General features: G+C 46.7%; 1 protein-coding gene and 1 pseudogene across 42 annotated transcripts in view; both read left to right on the top strand.

The window, feature by feature from the left end:
* Positions 1-21,088, top strand: part of ATPSCKMT (ATP synthase c subunit lysine N-methyltransferase) — an 88,328-nt gene that overhangs the window by 8,456 nt on the left and 58,784 nt on the right. For 5 of the 42 annotated variants that reach the window (XM_086361211.1, XM_086361223.1, XM_086361192.1 and 2 more), the window contains exon 5: positions 6,909-8,513. The exons of 28 other annotated variants lie outside the window; for them this stretch is intronic. In XM_086361211.1, the coding sequence (XP_086217337.1) occupies positions 6,909-7,079 (171 nt within the window). In that variant the 3' untranslated portion in view covers positions 7,080-8,513. Of the gene's footprint in view, positions 1-6,908; positions 8,514-11,183; positions 12,290-13,094; positions 13,445-13,525; positions 13,907-14,092; positions 15,276-15,764; positions 16,508-16,529; positions 20,014-21,088 lie in introns of those variants that run through there. 9 more of the 42 variants (XM_086361217.1, XM_086361204.1, XM_086361220.1 and 6 more) reach the window with 8 other exon arrangements.
* Positions 874-973, top strand: LOC147350077 (U2 spliceosomal RNA; annotated as a pseudogene).

The raw sequence follows: 21,088 nt of genomic DNA, 5'->3' as shown, positions 1-21,088 counted from the left end.
GGCTCCAGCTCCTTGGGCTTCTCACCACATTTGAAGTGTAGTCAGTTTTGGGAACTGTTCACCCAAGGGAAGAGTGTTATTTTGATAAATACTTTTGTGATTATGAGCCATTCTTCTGTACACAGAGAAACCTTAAATAAGGCACTTGCAGCATTTCACCATTCTCAGGAAGAAGGAAGCAGCTGAAATGCACAAAGTGCCCACGTCTCCTGGCACGAGAGGGATTCAGCCAACTTGGAGTCCTCCACGCAGGGGGACGGAGCAGGGTGCTGAGGCTCAGATGGCCTCGGTGGGTCTGAGAGGCTCGGTTTCCCTGGTGGAGGTCCCTGTTTTCCGCCCTCCCCAGGCCTTGCCTGCATGGAAACAGTGAGAGGAGGGAGGGGGCTGCCAGGGGCTGCCAGGTCAGCCCTTGGGGTCCTTAGGGTCCTGGGAAATTCTTTTAGGCTGTCTGGGCTCATTATGCCGTCTCCTGTTAGAACATATTTTACTTCTCCACTCACTAGCCGGTGTCCCAGTAGGGGCTTGGTGGCTGGACAGAGCCAGCATGGCAGGGTTTCCTGTGGCCACTGGGGCGCACGTGGGCCGTGAGAAGCCGGAGGCGGCATTGGGAGTGTCAGAGGGCGAGACCCTGGTGTTACGTGGCCTCCCTCTCCTGCTGCTGCTGGACTGGTCATCCCTCACAGCTCTGCATTTCCGGTGCCGGACTGGCGGTCCCTTACAGCCTTGCATTTCCGGTGCCAGACTGGTGGTTCTTCACAGTTTAGCGCAGCAGCGCTTGGCTTACAGTGGCCTGAGCCTGTGTCATGTGTGTGTGTCCAGGGTAGCAGGAGTGAGAGTGCCAGTGGACCTCGTAAACCAGTGCCTGGATGGGAGATCGCTTCTCGGCCTTTTGGCTAAGATCGAGTGTAGTATCTGTCCTTAGCAGTTTAATATCTGGGGCTTCCCTCATAGCTCAATCGGTAAAGAATCCGCCTGCAATGCAGGAGACCCCGGTTCAATTCCTGGCTCAGGAAGATGTGCTGGAGAAGGGATAGGCTATCCGCTCCAGTATTCTTGGGCTTCCCTTGTGGCTTAGTTGGTAAAAACTGCCTGCAATGTGGGAGACCTGGGTTCGATCCCGGGATTGGGAAGATCCCCTGGAGAAGGAAACAGCTACCCATTGCAGTATTCTGGCCTGGAGAATTCAATGGACTGTGCAGTCCATGGGGTCACGAAGAGTCGGACAGGACCGAAAGACTCTCACGTTCACCGTGAACTTAGCTGCCAGGAGGGTGGGACAGATTGGTCGCGTCCTTGTTGCAAACCGTCCGGTGACTTCATTGTGCTTTAAACCAGTGATGATAAGGCCCAGCCTTCCATCTGGCCTTGGTACCTGGCTGCCCCCAGCTCTCTGCGCACTGGCCCTGCCCTCCTCTTGGCTCCTGGACCACACTGTGTGGGGCTGTATCCTCCCCAAGACTCCAGTGCCCCCAACTCTGGGCCTGGTTAGCAAACGTTTGCTGACCACTCAGGTCAGATGTCTCTTCCTCCAAGAAGCCATCCTTGGTTGCCCTGTGTGATGAGCCCCGACACCACGATTTCTAAAGCTTGTTCCCTTCCCTGTGGACATGTGACTGCACTTCTGCTCATGTGATGGCTTTGGTGGCATTGGCTGTGTGCACTGCACTGTGAGCTCAGGAACAGGGCAGACCTGTTGAGCTCTGCCAGACTCCCAGCTCCTGGCTCAGAGTGATCACCTAGGAAACGTTTGTTAAACGAATGGATGAATATGGTGTAAACATGCGCGTTAAGTACACTCTGCCCGTGGGCTATTAAGTTTCATAACTTCAAAGGATGACTCATTTAATTTTAGTTACGAATTCTGTTATGAATCCATGAGTGAAAATAGTGTCATAGTGTTCTGATAAAGAAACAGGATTCATGACCATGAATCCTGCATTCAGTCATTCATTAAACAAGTGTTTACTCAGGGTCCACTAAGCATCAGACCCTGTTCAAGTACTTCAGTGAATAAAGAGAAAAAAGGAAACATCCCTGCCCCAAGGTATTTGCGTGCTAGTTGGGAGAGCAGGTATTCAGTGAGACGGCAGCGAGGACTGTGTGGTACAGTAAGGGGGTCAGTGCTGTGGGCTCACCAAAGCGGGAGAGGGAGACTGTCTTCGAAGATGGGACATTGGAAGTGAGGGGCAGCCGTGCGGCCATATCTGGAAGAGCGCTCCAGGTCGAGGAACAGCCACCGCGAAAGGAAAGGTGCTGAGGGGTGTGTGCCTGTGGGTCCAGAAGCAGCGAGGGGGTGGTCGTGGTGGGAGGGGGTGAGCAGGGGTGGCGGGGGAGAGTTATGGGGTCCAGGTGGGAAAGACAGGGCCTGCCGTGGGGAGCAGAGGGTGGGGGAGATGCTGGGAGACGGGTCTGAGCTCTTGCGGGCATCCAGGCCATCAGTGGGGGAAGCCAGTGCCAGGGTGGAGAAGCTGGTGACAGGTGGTGAGACTCTGGATGCTCGATGAGTACAGGAACAACAGGGTGAGCTGGCAGATCCAGTGGGGGGCCCCCCCAAGTGCCTGACCTGAGCTGCTGGAGTCTGCTGAGCTGGGAAGCTGTAGGCAGACTGGGTAGGGGTAGGGTGGGGGGATCAGGAATTCCTCATGACACACACAGTCTGGGACACGTGTGGGGTGACACGTGTAGGCATGTCAGGCGGGCCGTGCCCGGAGGTCTGGGCTCAAGGTAGGGGGCTTGTGGGGCATCAGCGCCCAGGAGCTGAAGCCGTAGGGGGCTGAGATCACCCAGGGAGGGGCCAAAGCCTTGCTGGACCTGAGCCCTGGCCTCAAACACATGCGCGGCCCCCAGCAAAGGACACAGAGGAGTTGGGGCGGAGAAAAGGGAGGTGGAGTGACCCAGTGGCTCAGAGCTACGGACGGACCTGGCTGTTGTCTTGTGCCTTTAGCTGGTTTCAGCTTATGTTTCAAGTTTTGAAGAGGTAATTAAAATAGGATGAGTTCATGTCACTTTGAAACGCATAATTGTATGAATTACTTTGAGTTTGATTAGGCAGAGATGACACATCACGGCTTCTCTTTGTGTAAGATATCAAGACCCAGGTTGTTGCATATTTATGTGTAATTTAGTCCGTTAATTTCTTATGATTGAAATAGAGCCTTTCATTCATAGGTTTATCTTGACTTAGCATATGACAGTCATTTGGAAATAAAAGGTCTGTAAAAGAGAAAAGAATAGTAATCTGAATAAATTTACAGTTGTCTTTTTTATGAACAAAATTAGCATAAGAAACCCCTGACATTTTGGAAAAACACATATTGTCTTATTCTTTGCTTCTTTAATTTTTCCCTCAAGGAACAAAATTTTTGCTTTTTTTTTTTTTGTAAAAGAGTTATCTTTTTGGAGAAGGAAATGGCAACCCACTCCAGTATTCTTGCCTGGAGAATCCCATGGACAGAGGAGCCTGGTGGGCTACAGTCCGCGGGTCGTAAAGAGTCAGACACGACTGAGCGACTTCACTTGTCTACTGACTATATAACATCCAGCTGAAGACTAGCAGAGGGGTACTCTTTCTGTCCCCTTCTGATGCCTATGTCAAAAGCTTTCTCTATCTCCTTTATACTTCAATAAAACTTTATTATACACACACACACAAAATAAAGAGTAATCTTTTACTAGCTGTTATAAGAATAAAAATATTCCATCCTTAGTGGAATTTATTCATTGTTACCTCAGTATTGATTCTAATAAAGAATCAGAAGTTTGGCTCACTCCAGCCACAGGTCATGTAGAGGAGTTTTTTCCCAAACTGCTTTTTAAAGACACAGGTGAGGAATCAAACTGTCATAGAAAATTTGCTCATCTTACTTTAACAGATCACTTTAATTAATGTCTGTCTGTGCCGGGCCCCCACTGCTGTGCTTGGGCTTCTCTAGTTGCGGCCAGCGGGCTGCTCCCTAGTTGGCGCGCACAGGCTTCTCCTTGCACTGCCTTCCCCTGTTGTGAGCACAGGCTCCAGGTGCGCAAGCTCCAGCTGTTACAGCTCACAGGCGCGGTAGTTGTGGTGCGTGGGCGTAGTTGCTCTGTGGCCTGTGGAATCTTCCTGGACCAGGGATCAAAACCCGTGTCCCCTGGATGGGCAGGCAGAGTCCTATCTGGCACGTTCAGTCTGGGACACATGTGGGTTGACACATGTAGGCATGTCAAGTGGGCAATGGCTGATGCCCGGAGGTGTGGGCTCAAGGTAGGGGGCTTGTTGAGGCATCCGTGCCCAGGAGCTGAAGCCAAGGGGGGACTGAGATCATCCGGGAAGGGGCCAAAGCCTTGCTGGACCTGAGCCACCACGGAAGTCCTGCTTGATTACTTTTAAAGAGAGTAGCTTTTGCACAGGTCTTGGTTTCTAAACATCGCTTCTCAGAGGAACCAGGAACGTTTGAGAAGTGGCTGATCCCGGGCCTGGGAAGGGAAGATGTGAAAGCCTGGAACATATAGTCGAGTGTGAATGTGAGGAAGTGCTCAGAAGGTTTGGTTGGGGCACATGCACAGGAGAGAAGCCAGCTTGAGGGGCTCCGGATGACAAACCGGACAACTTGAGCATTAGAAGAAATGAGGACGACAGCGGATCGTAACCCGTTGATGAATCCAGGAGTTCATGCTTGCAGTGATGGAGACAGTGAGGGGAACGCTCTTCCTTGAGATTCTGACTATTGATCTGAAAGAAAGGATGGGTCTGGCAAGTTGCTGCTTTCAACCTGGGTAGTGAAATTGACTCAGGCAGTCATCAAGATGGAGCACTCAGTGGGGGCCAGTTAGACGAGTAACGACATTTACATCTTTTCAGGGTGTCTGCCCACAGTATCTTGTTCATTTTGAAGGAGGAATAGTAACCACAGTGTGGAGACGCTGAGATGCCTCCTTAGCCGAGTGGTGTGTTACCCTCAAAGCAGAAGGACCCCACGGGGTCAGGACTGTCGAGTGTGTGAAGTTCACAACCCCTGTGCTGGGTCGTTGCCACGGACGCACATGCCGCTCATCACAAGCAGGCACCAGGGGGACTCGCCCGTGTGCTTCTTTTTTGAGTTAAAATTTTATTTGGGGGCAAAATGAGGACTGTAGCCTGGGAGACAGCCCCTCAGATAGCTCTGAGAAACTGCTCCAAAGAGGCAGAGGGATAGGGTAGTATTTATGTGATTTTGGTGAAGGAGGAATACTTACAGTCAAGCACATAGGCTTTTTTGCAGAAGGTTTCTGCTGGTCACAAGAGACAGTCATCACCACGAAGGATTTTTGTGCTTTTTTAGATATGAGGAGGTGCAAGAATTGGGCTCATGAAATCAGCTCCTGAAGACACCTGTCTCTGAAGGCATTTCCTGTCAGTTTTTCCCAAGCACAGAATGCCTTTCTGCTGTCCACCCTGAACTCCTTTCAGGGGATGTTGGCGGTCAGCAGCTGCAGCAGCATGTGATTTAACCCTTGTAGAGGTAGATGGCAAATGCCAGTTTGCAGTCAACAGGGCCTACTCATGGTCATAAATTCGACTGTCCTTTGGGCAGCATTTCGTGACCATTTCATCTGACGATGCTAGGAAGGCTCGTTCCAAGGGCCAGCGAAGATTTTGCAGACAGATCACTCAGTGTGCTCTTACTGGACTAGGTCTATCAGCAGTAACCAGAGGGCTCTGGACCAGCTGTCTTACTCAATCTTTCATGGTCCGGGCAAAACTCCCTCTTGTATCTTCCCGTATTTAGAGTTACACCATTACAATCATTGACCATATACAGGAGTATATATTTGATCAACTGCTTCAAGTCGACTGGCCTGTGTTCTTAAAGGAGGTTATTGTCATGACAGACAAAGAAAGGCGAGAGATTGTTCCAGATTCAAGGAAACCAAGGAACCATTACAACTCTGTGCACTGCGCGACCCTGGACTAGGGGAGTGTGTGGAGGACATTCCTAGGGCATTTGATCGGGTGCTGTTGGGATGATTGTTGTTGGGATACAGTGTTAAGTTTCCTGAATTTGATAACTGTGCTGAGGCTCTTTCTCAGAAAACACTGAAGTACCAGGGAGTAAAGGGGCATGTTGTGGGCAGCGTGTTCTCAGATGGTTTAGAAAAAGTGTTCTGAGAGAGGGGGGCGAAGAGCAAGTCAGATAAAGCAGCTGTGACAAACTGGAAACTGGTGAGCCCGGGTGCAGGAGTACAGCAGTGTTCTTGCTCTATTCTTGTACCCTTTCTGTAGAGGTGAAATTATTTGAAAATAATTAAAAAATAGAGAAAAATATATTTAAGAGGTGAAGCTGGTAATATATTTTTAGGACCTGAAGATAAAATTTTAAGCAGCTGTTAATTTGCTAATATAATCACAGTGTCAGTACTTTTAGTAAACAATAAAACTCTTTCCTCACAAATAGATTACTTATAAAGTTATGTGTAAGTGATACGTAACAGAATTTTACTTTTCGTAAATTATGTTGACTATAAAGAAATTAATTATTGGGATATTATGGATATCTTTTTAAAAGAATTGTGGAATGTTTGATCATATTTCAATTTGGTAGAATGTGTATTTTTTTTCATGGTCTAATTCCATGTTTCTTTAGTTAGGAAAGTGGAAATCTGTGATACACATTTGCTAAAAATGACAGATTTTATATTTGATGATAGAAAATAGTTTTAAAATGGTGGTTCACGTGACTTCTGTATTTTGGTGGCTTGTCGCCCAGGAGTGCTCTGTTTTACAGTCAATAATCTGGCGCAGATATTTTCAGGGAGACAGTACAGAAGGACACTGAAGGGCCCTTCCTGTGACCCCCCTTCCTGTGTCCCCCCTTCCTGTGACCCCCCCCTTCTGTGACCCCCCCCTTCCTGTGATCCCCACTCCCTGAAATGATGGCTGTCATTCTCCACAGATGGCGCAGTTGGAGAAGAAGCTCGAGCTTGAGCTTCAGGACGACGCTCGGGTCATTGCTTGCCGGTTCCCCTTCCCGCACTGGACCCCGGCACAGGTCACGGGGGAGGGGATAGACACCGTGTGGGCCTACGACGCGCGCTCTTTCAGGGGAGGAGATGGGAGGCCCTGAAGATCTGTGCACTTCTTGTCGGTTGTTCCCGTACAGGCTCTACCCAGAGTTTTCTGAGGTGTTGGAGTCTTTGATCTTCTAGAGACTTTAAGGCTGTGTCTTCAGCAGAGATTACATTTCTCACCGCTGTGGAATGAGAAATGACAATTACTTTCCCTGACTTTTGGAGAAAATAAGCAGAAGTTGAGGCCAGCAGGTAGATGAAAAGCCCCCTTTCACGGTGTATGCTAACAACTGTGCTACTTGGATGTGAGAAGATTCGAGTAGGCTCTGCTCACGTTGATGGCTGGGAAAGACACTAGCAGCTCTGCACATTGTCAAGGATGTGATTTGACGCCACAGATGACAAGAAGTAATTTTTAAAGAGGGAATGTGTTGTAAATGCAACTTGCTGTTTCCTATAACTTTATTCATACTTTAGATTTATCTTTTTTTTCCTTTCTTTCTGTGCTTGAGGACAAGATTAGTTTTCTAAAGGTTTAGAGAAGTGTTATATTTTATAACACTTTTTTTGGAATAACTTCTTCCAAGGCTGTTGGGTTACTGTATTTTGGCAATCTAAGATATATATGTGTGTGTAAATCTGTGTACATACATACACATTTTAACATTTTTGAATTGTGACATACCTTCCAATTGATGGTGTTTTGTAACCTAATTGGCAGTGTGGCGCTTCATGGCACAGTTGTATGTCAGCCACTGTTGGCAGAGTCTCAGATTTGATGAACTATGGTATTCAGAGAAGATACATGCTGTGGTGGAATAGTTGGTATGATTTGGTAGTGAAATAAACCATCCTGAACTTTGCGAAGGCAGACCTGGCTTCAGAGCCCCAATTCAGCAGCAGCAGGGCCTTGTCCAAGTGGCTGGGCCTTGGTTTCCTGAGCATCACTGTCATTTGGATAGTGGTATGCTGAACAGGGGGCTGGAGACCGATCTGTAGAACTCTCAGCACGGAGTCTGAGGCCTGTAAGTGGTGTTTATTATTTCAGACACTAAAGAAAAGCTTGTTCACAGAAGCTGCAGATTATTTCTGCTGGTCACCTCTTTATTTTATGAAAGCAGCCATTTATTTAATATTTCTCATTTGTGAGAAGAGATTTAACTGATTTAGATTAAAGACACGTCAAGGAAAACCTTTGAATATTAGTAGATAAACCTCACATATCTGAAAAATGAATATTGACTGTTGGCTCGCACAATCCCCGTGTATCACAGAAAGGAGTTAAACTCCCAGTAATATTACACCTGAAACCCGAACACCAAACCATGTTAAGAGAGGTTTGATCAAATGAGATGGTTAGCATTTTTAACTAAACTGATAAAAATATGATCAGTTTGATAATCTTCACTTTCATGAGCAGCAAGTGGGGAATCATTCATTCAACAAATGCTTATTGACTGTCTACTGTGTAATAAACTTCTCTGATTCAATGGTGAGTGACATGCAAATCCCCAGATCTTACGGGGTTTATGTTCTAGAAGAGAGACAAACAGGTGAGTGAATGTTACCATGTATGAATTTTCTGGAAGACGTAAGCGGTGTGATGGTGTAACAAGAAGCGAGTGTGTCTGGGGTGAGAGGGTGGGATATTGTGGACATTCGTCAGAGCGTATGGCAGAGTATGCAGAATGTACGGCAGGAGTCTCCTTAAGTCTCGACAGAAGAGCGGACAGACCAGAAGCACATCCCTTGGTTGTGTAGTGTGTCTTGTCCCCCACTGGGGCTGTAGCGTGTTGTTGTTGAGTTGCTGAGTCCTGTCTGACTCTTGTGATCCTATGAACTGTAGCCCTCCAGGCTCCTCTGTCCTTGGGATTTCCCAGGCAGGAATACTGGAGTGGATTGCCATTTCCCCCTCCAGGGGATCTTCCTGACCCAGGGATCAAACCGTGTCTCCTGAATTGGCAGACAGATTCTTCACCACTGAGCCACCAGGGAAGCCCTCAGGCTACCTTGTTAAGTGATAAACCCATGTTGTTCTTAAGCTGCTTTCACGTGGGTGCTGTGATATTTGCAACCTCAGCAGTCTGATGGAGACAGGAGGGGTGAGGGGGGAAGCCTGCTGACGAGGTTGGAAGGTGTGTCTGGAGTGTCCTAGAGGGATGGCGAGCCCCCAGGAACTCCCACCCACTCCTAGAGTGGTGTTTAGGAATGGTACCAAGTCACGGGGTCTATGACCTTGGGCCTGGCCTTCACAGCTGACATCCCATGAGAGCATCTTGTTCTTGGGGACATGGGAAGCAGAATCTCCTCTGTATCCTTGCCCCTGGGGAGTTCTGTTGGAGGAGAGATGATTTCTCAGGCTTGGAAAGGACTTGGGGAAAGGAAGGGAAGAACTCACCTTGGACTGCCCTTCTTAGCACGTAGAGGAGCTATTATGGGCTGCATGTTTGTTTCCTGTGTTGAAATCCTAACCTCCCCAAGTGTGTTGGCATCAGGAAGAGGGACCTTGGCTTTAGGTTATGAGGGTGGATTTGTGCCCTGATGAAAGAGACCCCAGAGTGCTCTCTCGCCCGGTCCACCCCAGAAGGTCACAGTGGGAAGAGGGCCGCCACCAGACCCCACATCAGCCAGCACCTTGATCCTGGACTCCCCAGCCTCTGGGACAGTGAGAAGTAGGCGCTTGGTGTTTCAGCCCCTTTCTGTGGTATCCGTCAGAGCGGCCCGATCTGATTGAGACCAGCCAGCGCTGAGAAGAGCCACACCAGCCCTTCCCAGACCTGTCTGGGCTCCAGCCAACATTTTCTTAGCCCCAGCGAGGAAGGGAAGTGGGAGGGAGCCTGGCTTCAAGAGGACTCTCCTGGGAACCCGCGGGAAGGGCGAGAAACCAGCCCACTGCCCTGATGAGTGGGGCTGAGTAAGCTCCCGGTCGGTTGGATGCTGTGGGTGGACGCTCTTAGTGAAGGCGGCCTCCCTGGGAGGGGTCTTCTCTCTGGATCTCCCCTCCTGACACTCACGGCGGGGAAGCTTTGAACACAGTTTGTCCCTCGACTAATGTGGGTGATAGAACTGGAAATAGGAACAGAAGAAACTGCTCTGAGAAGCAGAGTGAATTCTGGGTGGTAAAGGGTCTTGAGAACACACCCAAAGAGGCACAGTCATAGAGGTGGGGATGCGGGCTTCTCCGGTGGCTCAGTGATAAAGAATCCGCCTGCCAGTGCAGGAGACACGCGTTTGACCCGTGGTCTGGGAAGATCCCACATGCTAAGGGGCAGCTGAGTCTGTATGTCACAGCTCTGGAGTCCACGTGCCAAGACTATGAGCCTGCGTGCCTGGGGCCTGTGAGCCACAGGAGAAACTACCTCTATGAGAAAGCTGCACACAGCAACAAGGGAGTAACCCCTGCTGGCCATAGCTTAGAGAAAGCCCACACACAGCAACGAAGACCCAGTGCAGCCAAAAAATAAGTAGATTTATATTAAAAAATATGAGGCTGTGGTATTTACCTTGGGTGAGAGATGGTTCAGAGGAAAGATCCTTCAAAGTTTGCAGGGTTGCCAAGCAGCAGCAGAAAGCAAAGTGACAACACGGTCGTGCGGTTTCCATGCACTGGGAGAGCCCTGGTCTCGTCTTCAGGGAGGCGGCATTGTACTTATTTTTCCTTTTTAGCCAAGGGTGGGTGGGTGTGTGTGTGTGTGGGTGTGTGTGTATGTGTGTGTGTGTGTGTTCATTAACTTGCTCAGTTACAAACTGCTCCGGTTGTATGTATGTTTATGTGGGTATGTGTGTGTGTGAGATCATTAACTTGCTCAGTTACAAACTGCTCTGGTGTGTGTGTGTATGTATGTGTGCGTGTGTGTGTGTGTGTATGTGTGTGTGTGTGTGTGTGTATATGTGTGTGAGTTTTCATTAACTTGTTGTTACAACCCACTTCAGTGTGTGTGTGCGTGCGTGTGTGTGTGAGATCATTAACTTGCTCAGTTACAAACTGCTCTGGTGTGTGTATATGTATATGTGTGTGATCATTAAGTTGCTCAGTTACACCCCCCCCAGTGTGTGTGTGTGTGTGTGTGTGAGAGTGTGTGTGAGAGATCATTAACTTGCTCAGTTACAGCCCGCCTCGGGAGCTCAGGGTCTTACTACAGTTGGCTGGTTCTCTGCAGTTCGACCTGTTCTGTGGCTCCAAGGTGTGAACTGGGGTCATCGGGTGGGAGCGGACAGATGTGAAGTTCACGCTCAGGATGAAGTCCTTTCAGGACCTGGTGAGTCGCTGGTCACTGGAGACGCTGGAGCTGAGGCAGGCTGGCCACTGGGTGGAGATGTTGCAGAAGAGATCCGTCCTCCAGCAGACTGAGTGCTGAGATGACCTGCGCTGATGACGAGTTCCCCAGTCCTGGCAGGGCCGCCTGCGTCCTGTCTGCCAATCTCTGGGGGTCTAGGAGGCGTCAGGCTTCAGCTGTGAAGGCGAGTCCCACAACTCCACAGAACTCAGCATCCCAAACACAACCACCTTGGGATGTGCTGACAAGGTAGTTGAAGTGTTGAGGTGCAGGCGAGTAAAGAGAAACGTACCAGGGCCTCCAGCTGGGAGACGTGCAGGAGCAGAGAAGGAGGTTGGAATCTACAACCCATCAAGGGCTCAGCTGGAGAGAATGTGGTCAGGTTCACTGGGCACTGATTAACCCGGGGGACTGTTTCTGAAGCCTCTGGTGGAAACAGGACACTAATGACACCTCACTCCCTTCTGACATCGCCTGACCTTGGGACCTTGTCCCAGGAGCAGCCTGCTGAAGACCAGGAACCACCCCCCGACCCTTCCCCAGCTTGTCTGACCAGGTTTGGCATCTGGAACAGCTGGCTGGTAGATAGGAGCTGAGCTGTAGAGTTTTGTGTTGAAAATTTTAATTGAGGAACAGGAGGATTGGGGACCGCCAAGTGGGAGCTCAGGTCAAGAGGTTGAGGCCAGAGGACCTTGGAGAGGTGTGAGAGACAAGAGACAGGTTTCTTTCTGGTCAAGGGCTCAGTGCAGGGGGCTGGCCATGGTCCTAGGGGGTGGGAGTTCCTACCAGATGCCTGCCCTCAACCACCGACCTCTGGTTGGCTGGAGGAGCTGTCACTGTCCCTGGGATGTCCCAGCTCCCTCTTCATTGGATTCAACTGAGTGTCGGTTCCTTGAAGAACTCCGTTTAGGAACAGGGTTATTTTGTGATGGTTGACAATACCACTTGTCATAGTGGGTATTAAACACAAGGAAATAATTTTCCCCCAATATGTTGCAAGTTGTGTTATTGTTGTCATTTAGTTGATACATCATGTCCGATTCTTTTGCTACCCCGTGGACTGTAGCCCCCTAGGCTCCTCTGTCCATGGGATTTGCCAGGCAAGAATACTGGAGTGGGTTGCCATTTCCTTCTCCAGGGGATCTTCCTGACCCAGGGATTGAACCAACGTGTTCTGCTTTGGCAGGAGAGTTTTCTACCGCTGAGCCACCAGGGAATCCCACAAACTATATACTTGGATGGAAGAAGTGGATATTTGTATAAATGTAAGAAAATTTCCATCTAGGTAACACAATATAGTTCAGGTAGAAAACTTGAGTGGTCCAGGATCCCCTTGAGCAGGACTCCGTCTCCCTTTAGAGGGGAGTGTTCCTGTAAAAACACCAAGTTACGATTGTGTTGGAATCGTCCCACTTGTGACCCTGTGGACTGATGCAAATTGAACGTGAACAATGACAAAAAATACATTGGCTCCTCTAGGTGAGGGAGATTAGATGTCTTTTTCTAACTTAATATTATAGTGTGAACGTTATCCGAGAAGGATGGATAAAACAGTAGCTCGTCAATCACTGGCTTCAATTCAAGGATGCGAGGGAGGAATCAAGTGATTTTTCTTCTCTGTAATATTGTAGGATGAGCAATTGGGCAGCCAAATTATTTTTCCTACGAATGAATGCAAATGTCAAATGATTTTCCCAGAAACTCCATCTGTATCCCAAACTTGGTGGATGCATTTGCGTGATAAAATCTTGTAGGGTTTGCTATAAATACAGCTTTGTCGTGTTGTCCATGCAGAGCGTGACAGCTGAAGAAGGGACAGTGAGTCACAGTCTGCTGCTGCTGCTAAGTCGCTTCAGTCGTGTCCGACTCTGTGCGACCCCATAGACGGCAGCCCACCAGGCTCCCCTATCCCTGGGACTCTCCAGGCAAGAGTACCAGAGTGGGGTGCCATTGCCTTCTCTGTGAGTCACGGGACATTAGGCGAAATGCCGATACCGAGTAGCTGGCAATCAGCAAAATCGTGAGGCGAGTGAGGCTGATGGTTCCCTGTCTTCCCTTTACCTCCCCCTGCGCCGACCTTGTCCCAGACTCTAATCCTTTACCTTTTAAAAGAAAATAATATATTTAAAATTTTTATTTATTTTCAAGTGGACCAACTTTAAAGTCTTTATTTAATTTGGTACAATATTGCTTCTTTTTTTACATTTTGGTTTTTTGGCTATGAGGTATGTGGGATCTTGGCTCGACGACCAGGGATCAAATCTGCACTCCCTGCATTGGAAGGCGAAGTCTTAACCCCCGAACCTCCAGGCAAATCTCTACCCCCACCCCTTTTTTTGCACATTTTTTCACACTTAAAATTTCTTTTTTTTAAAAAAATAATTGAAGTATAGTTGGTTTATAGTGTTTTAGTTTCAAGTGTACAGCAAACTGATTCAGTTGTACATATATATATTTTCAGATTCTTTTCCTCTATTTATAGGTGATTGCAAAATATTGAGTATAATTCCCTGTGCAACACAGTAGGTTCTTGTTGTTTATTTATTTTATATACAATACTGTGTATCTGTTAATCCCAAACTCCTAACTTATCCGTACCCCTCATCACTTAATCACCCTTTTTTTTGCACCTCTGCTTTTAAGCATTATATTTGCTTGTATATATACAAACAAGATACTTATATTTTGTTAAGGAGAATGTTAATATAAATTTGAATTTTAGTAAGGCTGAAAGAGATGAATTTGTAATGGAGACGTGTCAGATTCCTTGCTTCTCTCTGCCCTTACCCCAGTCTTACCTAAACTACTCAGTTGGTGCAACTTGGAAACCAGAGCATCCATAGAAAGAATCACTGGTACCTGGGGAGATCCCTGGGCCGTCCAGACAGGCAGCTCTGTGGCGCTGGAGACTGCCCAGAGGAGAGTAATTTATACAAACAGCATGGGAACGCTGCTCTGGGGGAAGCGTAGAGCCACGATGAGCCCCAAAGGGCTTCCACTTGCTACCAGCCTGGGACAGCACAAGCCCCGGGTCATTGCAGACGCTGCTGTTACAGTTTCTTGAAATACAACAGAAAGGGCTTCACGTTGAGAGCCACGTCCCTTCCAGCCGAAGTTCCAGTTCTACTCTCATCATTCAAAGCTACGCTGTCCTTGCAGGAAAATCCGATATGAACCAGCATGACTTCCAGGTGATCCTCTCCTCTCTGCACCAGTGGTCTGCCAGCTGACTGGTGTTAGAGCAACAGGTATTGCTGCAGTGCAGGCTGTTGTCAGGAGTAATGAACAGGAGGCGCAACAGCATGGTTTGCTTCTATTTATGTCATCATGGGGCATTCACACGCTCACACGTGCCTTCTCGCTCCAACACACACACAGACACACATGCGTACCCTACCTGAAGTAATCTATGAATATATGAGAAACTGGTACTAGCTTTTGCGTCTCAGGAGGGTGGGTGGCGTTTGGAACTTGATGTACAAGGAAGACATCTTTCATTACATATTTTAAAATATATATACATTTTTGCATTTTTACCATACATAACTTTTTAATGAAGAGTTATTTTTTACAAGTTCACGCAAATGGATTAGCTCTGATTCACATACCAGACACCACTTTTTAGAGCACACTGGAGAGAGAACGGCTCAGCAGTGTGGGACCGAAGTGGGCCAGGCTGTGGCAAGACTCCTTTCTCCAGGCAAGAATACTGGAGTGGGTTGCCATTTGCTGCTAGAGGGGATCTTCCCAACCCAGGGATCAAACCTGTGGTCTCCTTCATCTCCTGCATTGGCAGGCGTATTCTTTACCACTGAGCCAGCTGGGAAGCCACGCTGGTAAATAAGAGCAGAAAATCGGAGAACTGGACCTTCCAGGGCAAATCTACTGGCTGTCAGAGTCAAGCTTTTGTGAAGATGGAGAACTCAGTTTCAGTGGTTTGTGTTGGTTACATACTGTTTGTGATTTTTTTTTTTTCATCTTCAGGTTTTTTTCCTTCTTTCCCCCCTGTTATATGTCTTTACCATAAAATGAAAGTGAGAAACATACGATTTGTGAGATTTTAGGCCAGTGGTCCCCAAAATTAGAGATGGAGAAAGGAGGCGGGTGGGCGAGGCGGTGGACTTGGTGGGCCAGGAGGAGAGCGGGCAGCCTGGACAGAGCCTCCCTTTGCTGTACCAGCCCTCCCCTTCCTCCCCGCCCCCTCCTGGTCACTGTAGGTCACGTCCAGCCCCTCCTCTCCCCTCCATTCTCGCTGTCCTTTCCTGCCACCTCTGGGAGATGGCCGCTAACTTCTAGAACAGGTCATGCCCAGCTGGCCTGGTCGCTTTCTCTTTTGTACCGTCTGAAAAAGGACATCCTGGGTAGATTAGCAAGTATCCCACACGAACAGTGCTGAATGGAACGTTTAGGTTATTGATTCTAAGTAACCATAACTCCTGTCTGAAGCCTTTCCTCTGTGTCTAGGGAGCCCCGAGGGGATGATCCCCGGGGCTGGAGGTTGGCTCCCAGCCCTTCAGGAAGCCCCGTTTACCGTGGACACCCCTGTTAGAAATGCCTTTCTTAAACCTGGCTGAAACCTGGTTCCCTGGCATGTCCCACACACTGGTCTAATTTTACACCCTGGGAACCACCCTGAACACGTCTAGGACTTCGTCCATGAGCTGGAGCTTCAAAGACTTGAAGGATTGTCTCCCGTCCTGGTTATCGTCTATTCTCATTGTTTTTGATAAAAATTAACCTGGGCTGGTTACCGCCCTCTGCAGAAGCTAGATTTGGTGTGATCTTTCTTAAGCGTGGCTGCTGGACCCAGACGTGGCCCCAGGCATGGCCAGATCAGCGCAGAAAACAGGCTCCTTCCTTATCTTCAAATTAGCTGAACACACGACACTCTCACTCATGTGGACTTTTTAGTTTTGCTCCTTAGTCATGATCTGTCCCCAGTTATACAAACCACATTCATGGAGTTAAAACATTTTTTTTTAATTTATTTTAATTAGAGGATACATTACTTCCTGACTCGGACCCCAGAGCTGGTGCTCTGTGACAACTTGGAGGGATGTTGTGGGGAGGGAGGTGGAAGGGGGGTTCAGGAGGGAGGGGACACATGTATATACCTATGGCTTTTGTGTTGATGTATGGATTTTTTTGGTGTGTGTTTGTGACCCAAGTGTGTTTTCATTTGTGAAGCCAATGAATAACCTTAGATACGTTCTGAAATCTTTTATTGAGCTCGATTTGCCCACCTGCCAGGGGATTTGAAGGGACTGCAGGATCTTCATCTCCATATCCGTCATCTGGTTGTCCCTGAACCACCGGCAGCTGTGCCAGCCATGCCATCAGTGTTTGCATCCACCCTGGGTGAAGGGAGCAGGCACAGCCTCACAGTGAGGCAGAACCCTGAAACCTCCCCTCCGGAAACCGCGTCACTTCCACCTGGGCTCTGTCGCTGTGTCCCAGCTGGGAGGGCAGTCTGGGCATGTCTTCAGTGGTCGGTCCATATGTATTTGTTGAATAAATGGGTGAATGAAGGTGTCGGGGGAGGCTGGGCCCCCGCCCCGCCGTCTTACTGAAGTGGTCTGTTTGCCTTTATCCCACACCCCGTGGTGTTGGCTTCCTGGTTAAGAAAGAAAACTCACTCCCCTGGCAAGGTTCATTCCTAGCCATCCACACTGTCTCCTGCAGTCTCTCCTGTTTTTATTTTTTTATTATGTGCTTTCTCACATTTTTCTTTAAGAAAAAACAGGTTAACCGAGGTCTAGTTGATATTCAACCCTCTCCACCCCAGCAAAACACAGGACATTTTGACGTATACAGTTTGGACATGTGTATATACCTGTGGAACCATCACCACAGTCAAGGTGATAAACATATCCGTCACCTCCAAGGGTTGTCTCTGGTTCTTCTGTGTTTTGTGTTGTTGTTTTGGTGGGAAGAACACTTGAGGTCTGCCCTTCTAACAGACTGACGTGTACAGTACTGAATTGTTCACCCTAGGCACTGTTTTGGGCAGTAGACTTCTAGAATTCACTCATCCTATACAACTGAGACTTTATACCCATTGAATATGTCTCGCCTTCACCTCTCCACCAAGCCCTTGGCAGTCCCCTCTCTACTCTCTGCCTCTGGGAGTCTGCCTCTATTAAGTTTCTTACGAAAGTGGAAACATGCAGTATCTGTCTTTCTGTGCTGACACGGTGTCCTCCGGATTCATCCGTGTACTCACAGGCGGCAGGAATCTCTGCTTCCTTTTTGCTGGGGTACCTACACCTCCACCCACCTCTTTCCTGAGGTCCAGCCTTGGTCAGTCTACAGTTTCCAGAGTCGACCTTCCTCCCCTTTTCAGGACTAATGTCTGCACACTGCCAGGAGATCGCCATCTCTCTCCTGTCGTACACAATTTCTCCAACATCCGCAGGGATAATATTTTATCCTGGACAATATTTTATTCTAACATGGGTTCATTAAGAGCCGTTAACTCACCTGGCTGTCTGTATATTAAAAAAGCCCAAGTTGGATTACATTTTGCTATCCATTCTGTTTTTTAACACTTTGTGCGTTTATATATAAACTGTATATAGTTTGGTGACTATAGAATTCTCACAATGCTGATTTCTTCCAGAGTGAAGGTGAAGTCACTCAGTCGTGTCAGACTCTTTGCAACCCCATGGACTGCAGCCTACTAGGTTCCTCTGTCCATGGGATTTTCCAGGCAAGAATACTGGAGTGGGTTGCCATTTAAATGAGTCTAAATTTGAAATTTCTAATGAAAAAATGTTTCTTACTATAATTGCTAATTGAGATAAGCTTTACCCCTATGAACAATTTTTCATTTACAGTATTTCAGTGCAAAAATCTTAAGTATTTGGGGAGTGGTGGATTCCAAAATAAAACAATGGATTTCACATTTACCACAGGATTCTGCTTGTATTTACAATTTACAAAGCACTTTCTGGGTAGTGGACTTGCCAGGTGGTGCTATTCCAAGTAATAATTTTTTTTTTTAATCTCTTCCCTTGGACCATCACCGTCATCTTACTTTTTGCCTTGGCTCTGGCATCTTGGAACCTGGCATTTGCTGTGTCCTCTTTCTGTTCTTGAAAGGGTCTTTTCCTTCCACATTTTAATGTTTCCAAATACAGTTTTTGATCTTGACATTCACGTTGTGACGAAGCCTCTTGTTTTGTTTTGTTCTCATTTAACTGGGTGTCATCTTGTTTCTTCACGTTTTGTTTCGTAGCCTGTCTGCTGACGCAGCATCACTTTTGTTTCCAGTAAATGAAAGGAAAACATTTCCACCCACTTAGTAGTTAGGCAGAGAGAAGGAAAAAAGCCTGAGTGCTCAGCAGTTCTCTGAGATAAGTACGCAGTGGATTTACATTTTATTCTGTTTCACTGTTTGGTTCACAGGTCAGTGTTTTGTGTCTTCAGTAGTTTGGTGATTGTCTCTTAAGGTTTTTACCTGATGCTTTTTAAGACATGGATTTTGAATCTATTTAAAAAGAGTTTCCATTAAAACAAAGTTCTGATTTTTTTTTTCAAGCATAAAGAATTACTTTGATACCGAATGCAGTGGATTATGTTTAGAGTAATAGGAACAAACAAATATTTCAAATTATCCATATGACTATTGGTCAAATCCTACAAACTGCTAAGCAAACGTGCAAATAATTTAGATGGACTATGATGAATTCTGTCCCAGAAGAAATGAACTATTGCTAGAATTAAGACAAGGAAGAGGATCTTACTGCTTGATTTGTATATGGAGGGAAATGATGAAGGATGGCAATTTGCTATTTACAATTTTTCCCCCACAGCAGGAGAAAGTTTCAAAGTGGGTTTGATTTTTTTTTTTTTTTTCTTTCAGTTTTCAATCCTTTGTTCAGAAAAAACCAATATTCTGGCCTAAGGAAATAGAAATAACTTCCAAGGGTAGGCCAGTAATGATACCATATAAAAGAACTGTTCAGAATGTTTTGACCTAATGTTTCAAGGTGTTAATGGTAAAATATTAAAGTTATATGCATAAAAATTTGCAGTATGATTTACAGAAAAAGAAAACCCTTTTTAGTTTACAGGGCTGTTAGTTTTGACAAATACATGCGGGTCACATAATTACACACAATGAGATATAGAATAATCCCATTATCCACAAAATTCCCTTGTGCCCATCTGTGGTAAGACCCTCTCCCAACCTCCGCTCCCTGGCAGCCACTCATCTATTTCCTGCCCCTCTATTTTCCAGAATATCCTGTAGATGGAACCTTACAGGATGTAAGGGCTTCTCAGGTGGTGCTAGTGGTAAAGAATCTACCTGCCTATGCAGGAGACACAAGAGATGTGGGTTCCATCTGTGGATTTGATACCTGGGTTGGGAAGATCCTCTGAAGTAGGAAGTGGCAACCCACTCCAGTATCCTTGCCTTGAGAATCCCATGGACAGAGGAGCCTGGTGGGCTACAGTCCATGGGGCCATAAAGAGTGGGATACAACTGAGCGACTGAACACATACAGAATGTAAACCTTCGAGTCTGGCTACTTTGACTTAGCATTATGCATTTGAGATTCATCTGTGTCGTGTGTTTATTAATCTTGATTGCTGAGTAGGGGTCTGTTGTATGGGATACACCTGATTTTATCATTCACCAGTAGAAAAACATTTGGATTTTTTTTTTGCAGTTCTTGGTGATTATGAATAAAGTCAGTGTAAAAATTTGCATAGTGTTTTTTTTTTGAACACAACTGTTTGTTGAAGTTGGGTAAATACCTAGAAATAGAATTGCTGGGTGTATGTTATGTTTTAAGAAACTGCCAGACTGTGCGCATATTAATATTGTCCGTGTTCCGACTGGCAGCTTTGGAGAGTTCTGGTAGCTTACCGTCCTCATCAGCACTTGGTTATCTGAGTTTTCTCCCCTTGTTCAAATAAGTTTGTACTGGTTTCTTTTTTTTTTTTTCTTTAATTAAATTTATTTATTTTAATTAGAGGCTAATTACTTTGTAATATTGTATTGGTTTCTTATTAGAGCATCATTTTGCATTTTTTTAAATGATGTCATGGGGAGCATCTTTTCATAATCTTAGCTGCTACCCATAACACATCAGTTCTTTAATCAAGTGTCTATTCAGGTATTTTGCCTGTTTTTAAAATTGGGTTGTTTGTTTACTTATTACTGAGTTTTGATAGTTCTTTATATATTTAGGATACAAATACATATGAGACATGTTTCATCAGATGTGTGTGTTTTGCCAATATTTTCTTCTAGTCTGTGGCTTTTCTTTTTTCCGTCACTTAGCAGTATATTTTGCAAAGCAGTTTTTAATTCTGGTGAAGTCCAACTTAATCTTTTATGAGTTGTACTTTCATGTCACATCTAAGAAATCTTTCCTAAAGTCACAAAGATTTCCTCCTATGTTTGCTTTTAGATGTTTTAGAGTTTTAGGTCTTATGTTAAGGTCTGTGATTTATTCTGGGTTAAATATTGTGGAGTAAGGTATGGATTAAAGCTTGTTTCTTTGCATGTGAAAGTGTGAAAGTGTTAGTTGCTCAGTCATGTCCAACTCTTTGTGACCCCGTGGACTGAAGCCCGCCAGTGCTCTTCTGTGCATGGAATTCTCAAGAAAGAATACTGGAATGCGTAGCCATTCCCTTCTCCAGGGTATCTTCTCAACCCAGGGATTGAACCCAAGTCTCCTGCATTGCAGGCAGATTCTTTACCATCCCAGCTACCAGGGAAGCCCATTTCTTTGCGCGCAGGCGCGCGCGCGCGTGTGTGTGTGTGTGTGTGTGTG

The sequence above is a fragment of the Bos grunniens genome, chromosome 20 (assembly GCF_055505025.1).
Source record: "Bos grunniens cultivar Pamir isolate PY7600 chromosome 20, Bosgru_T2T1.0, whole genome shotgun sequence".
Taxonomy (NCBI): domain Eukaryota; kingdom Metazoa; phylum Chordata; class Mammalia; order Artiodactyla; family Bovidae; genus Bos; species Bos grunniens.
The sequence above is the reverse complement of the archived record's forward strand: the minus strand, read 5'-3'. Positions and strand labels throughout refer to the sequence as shown.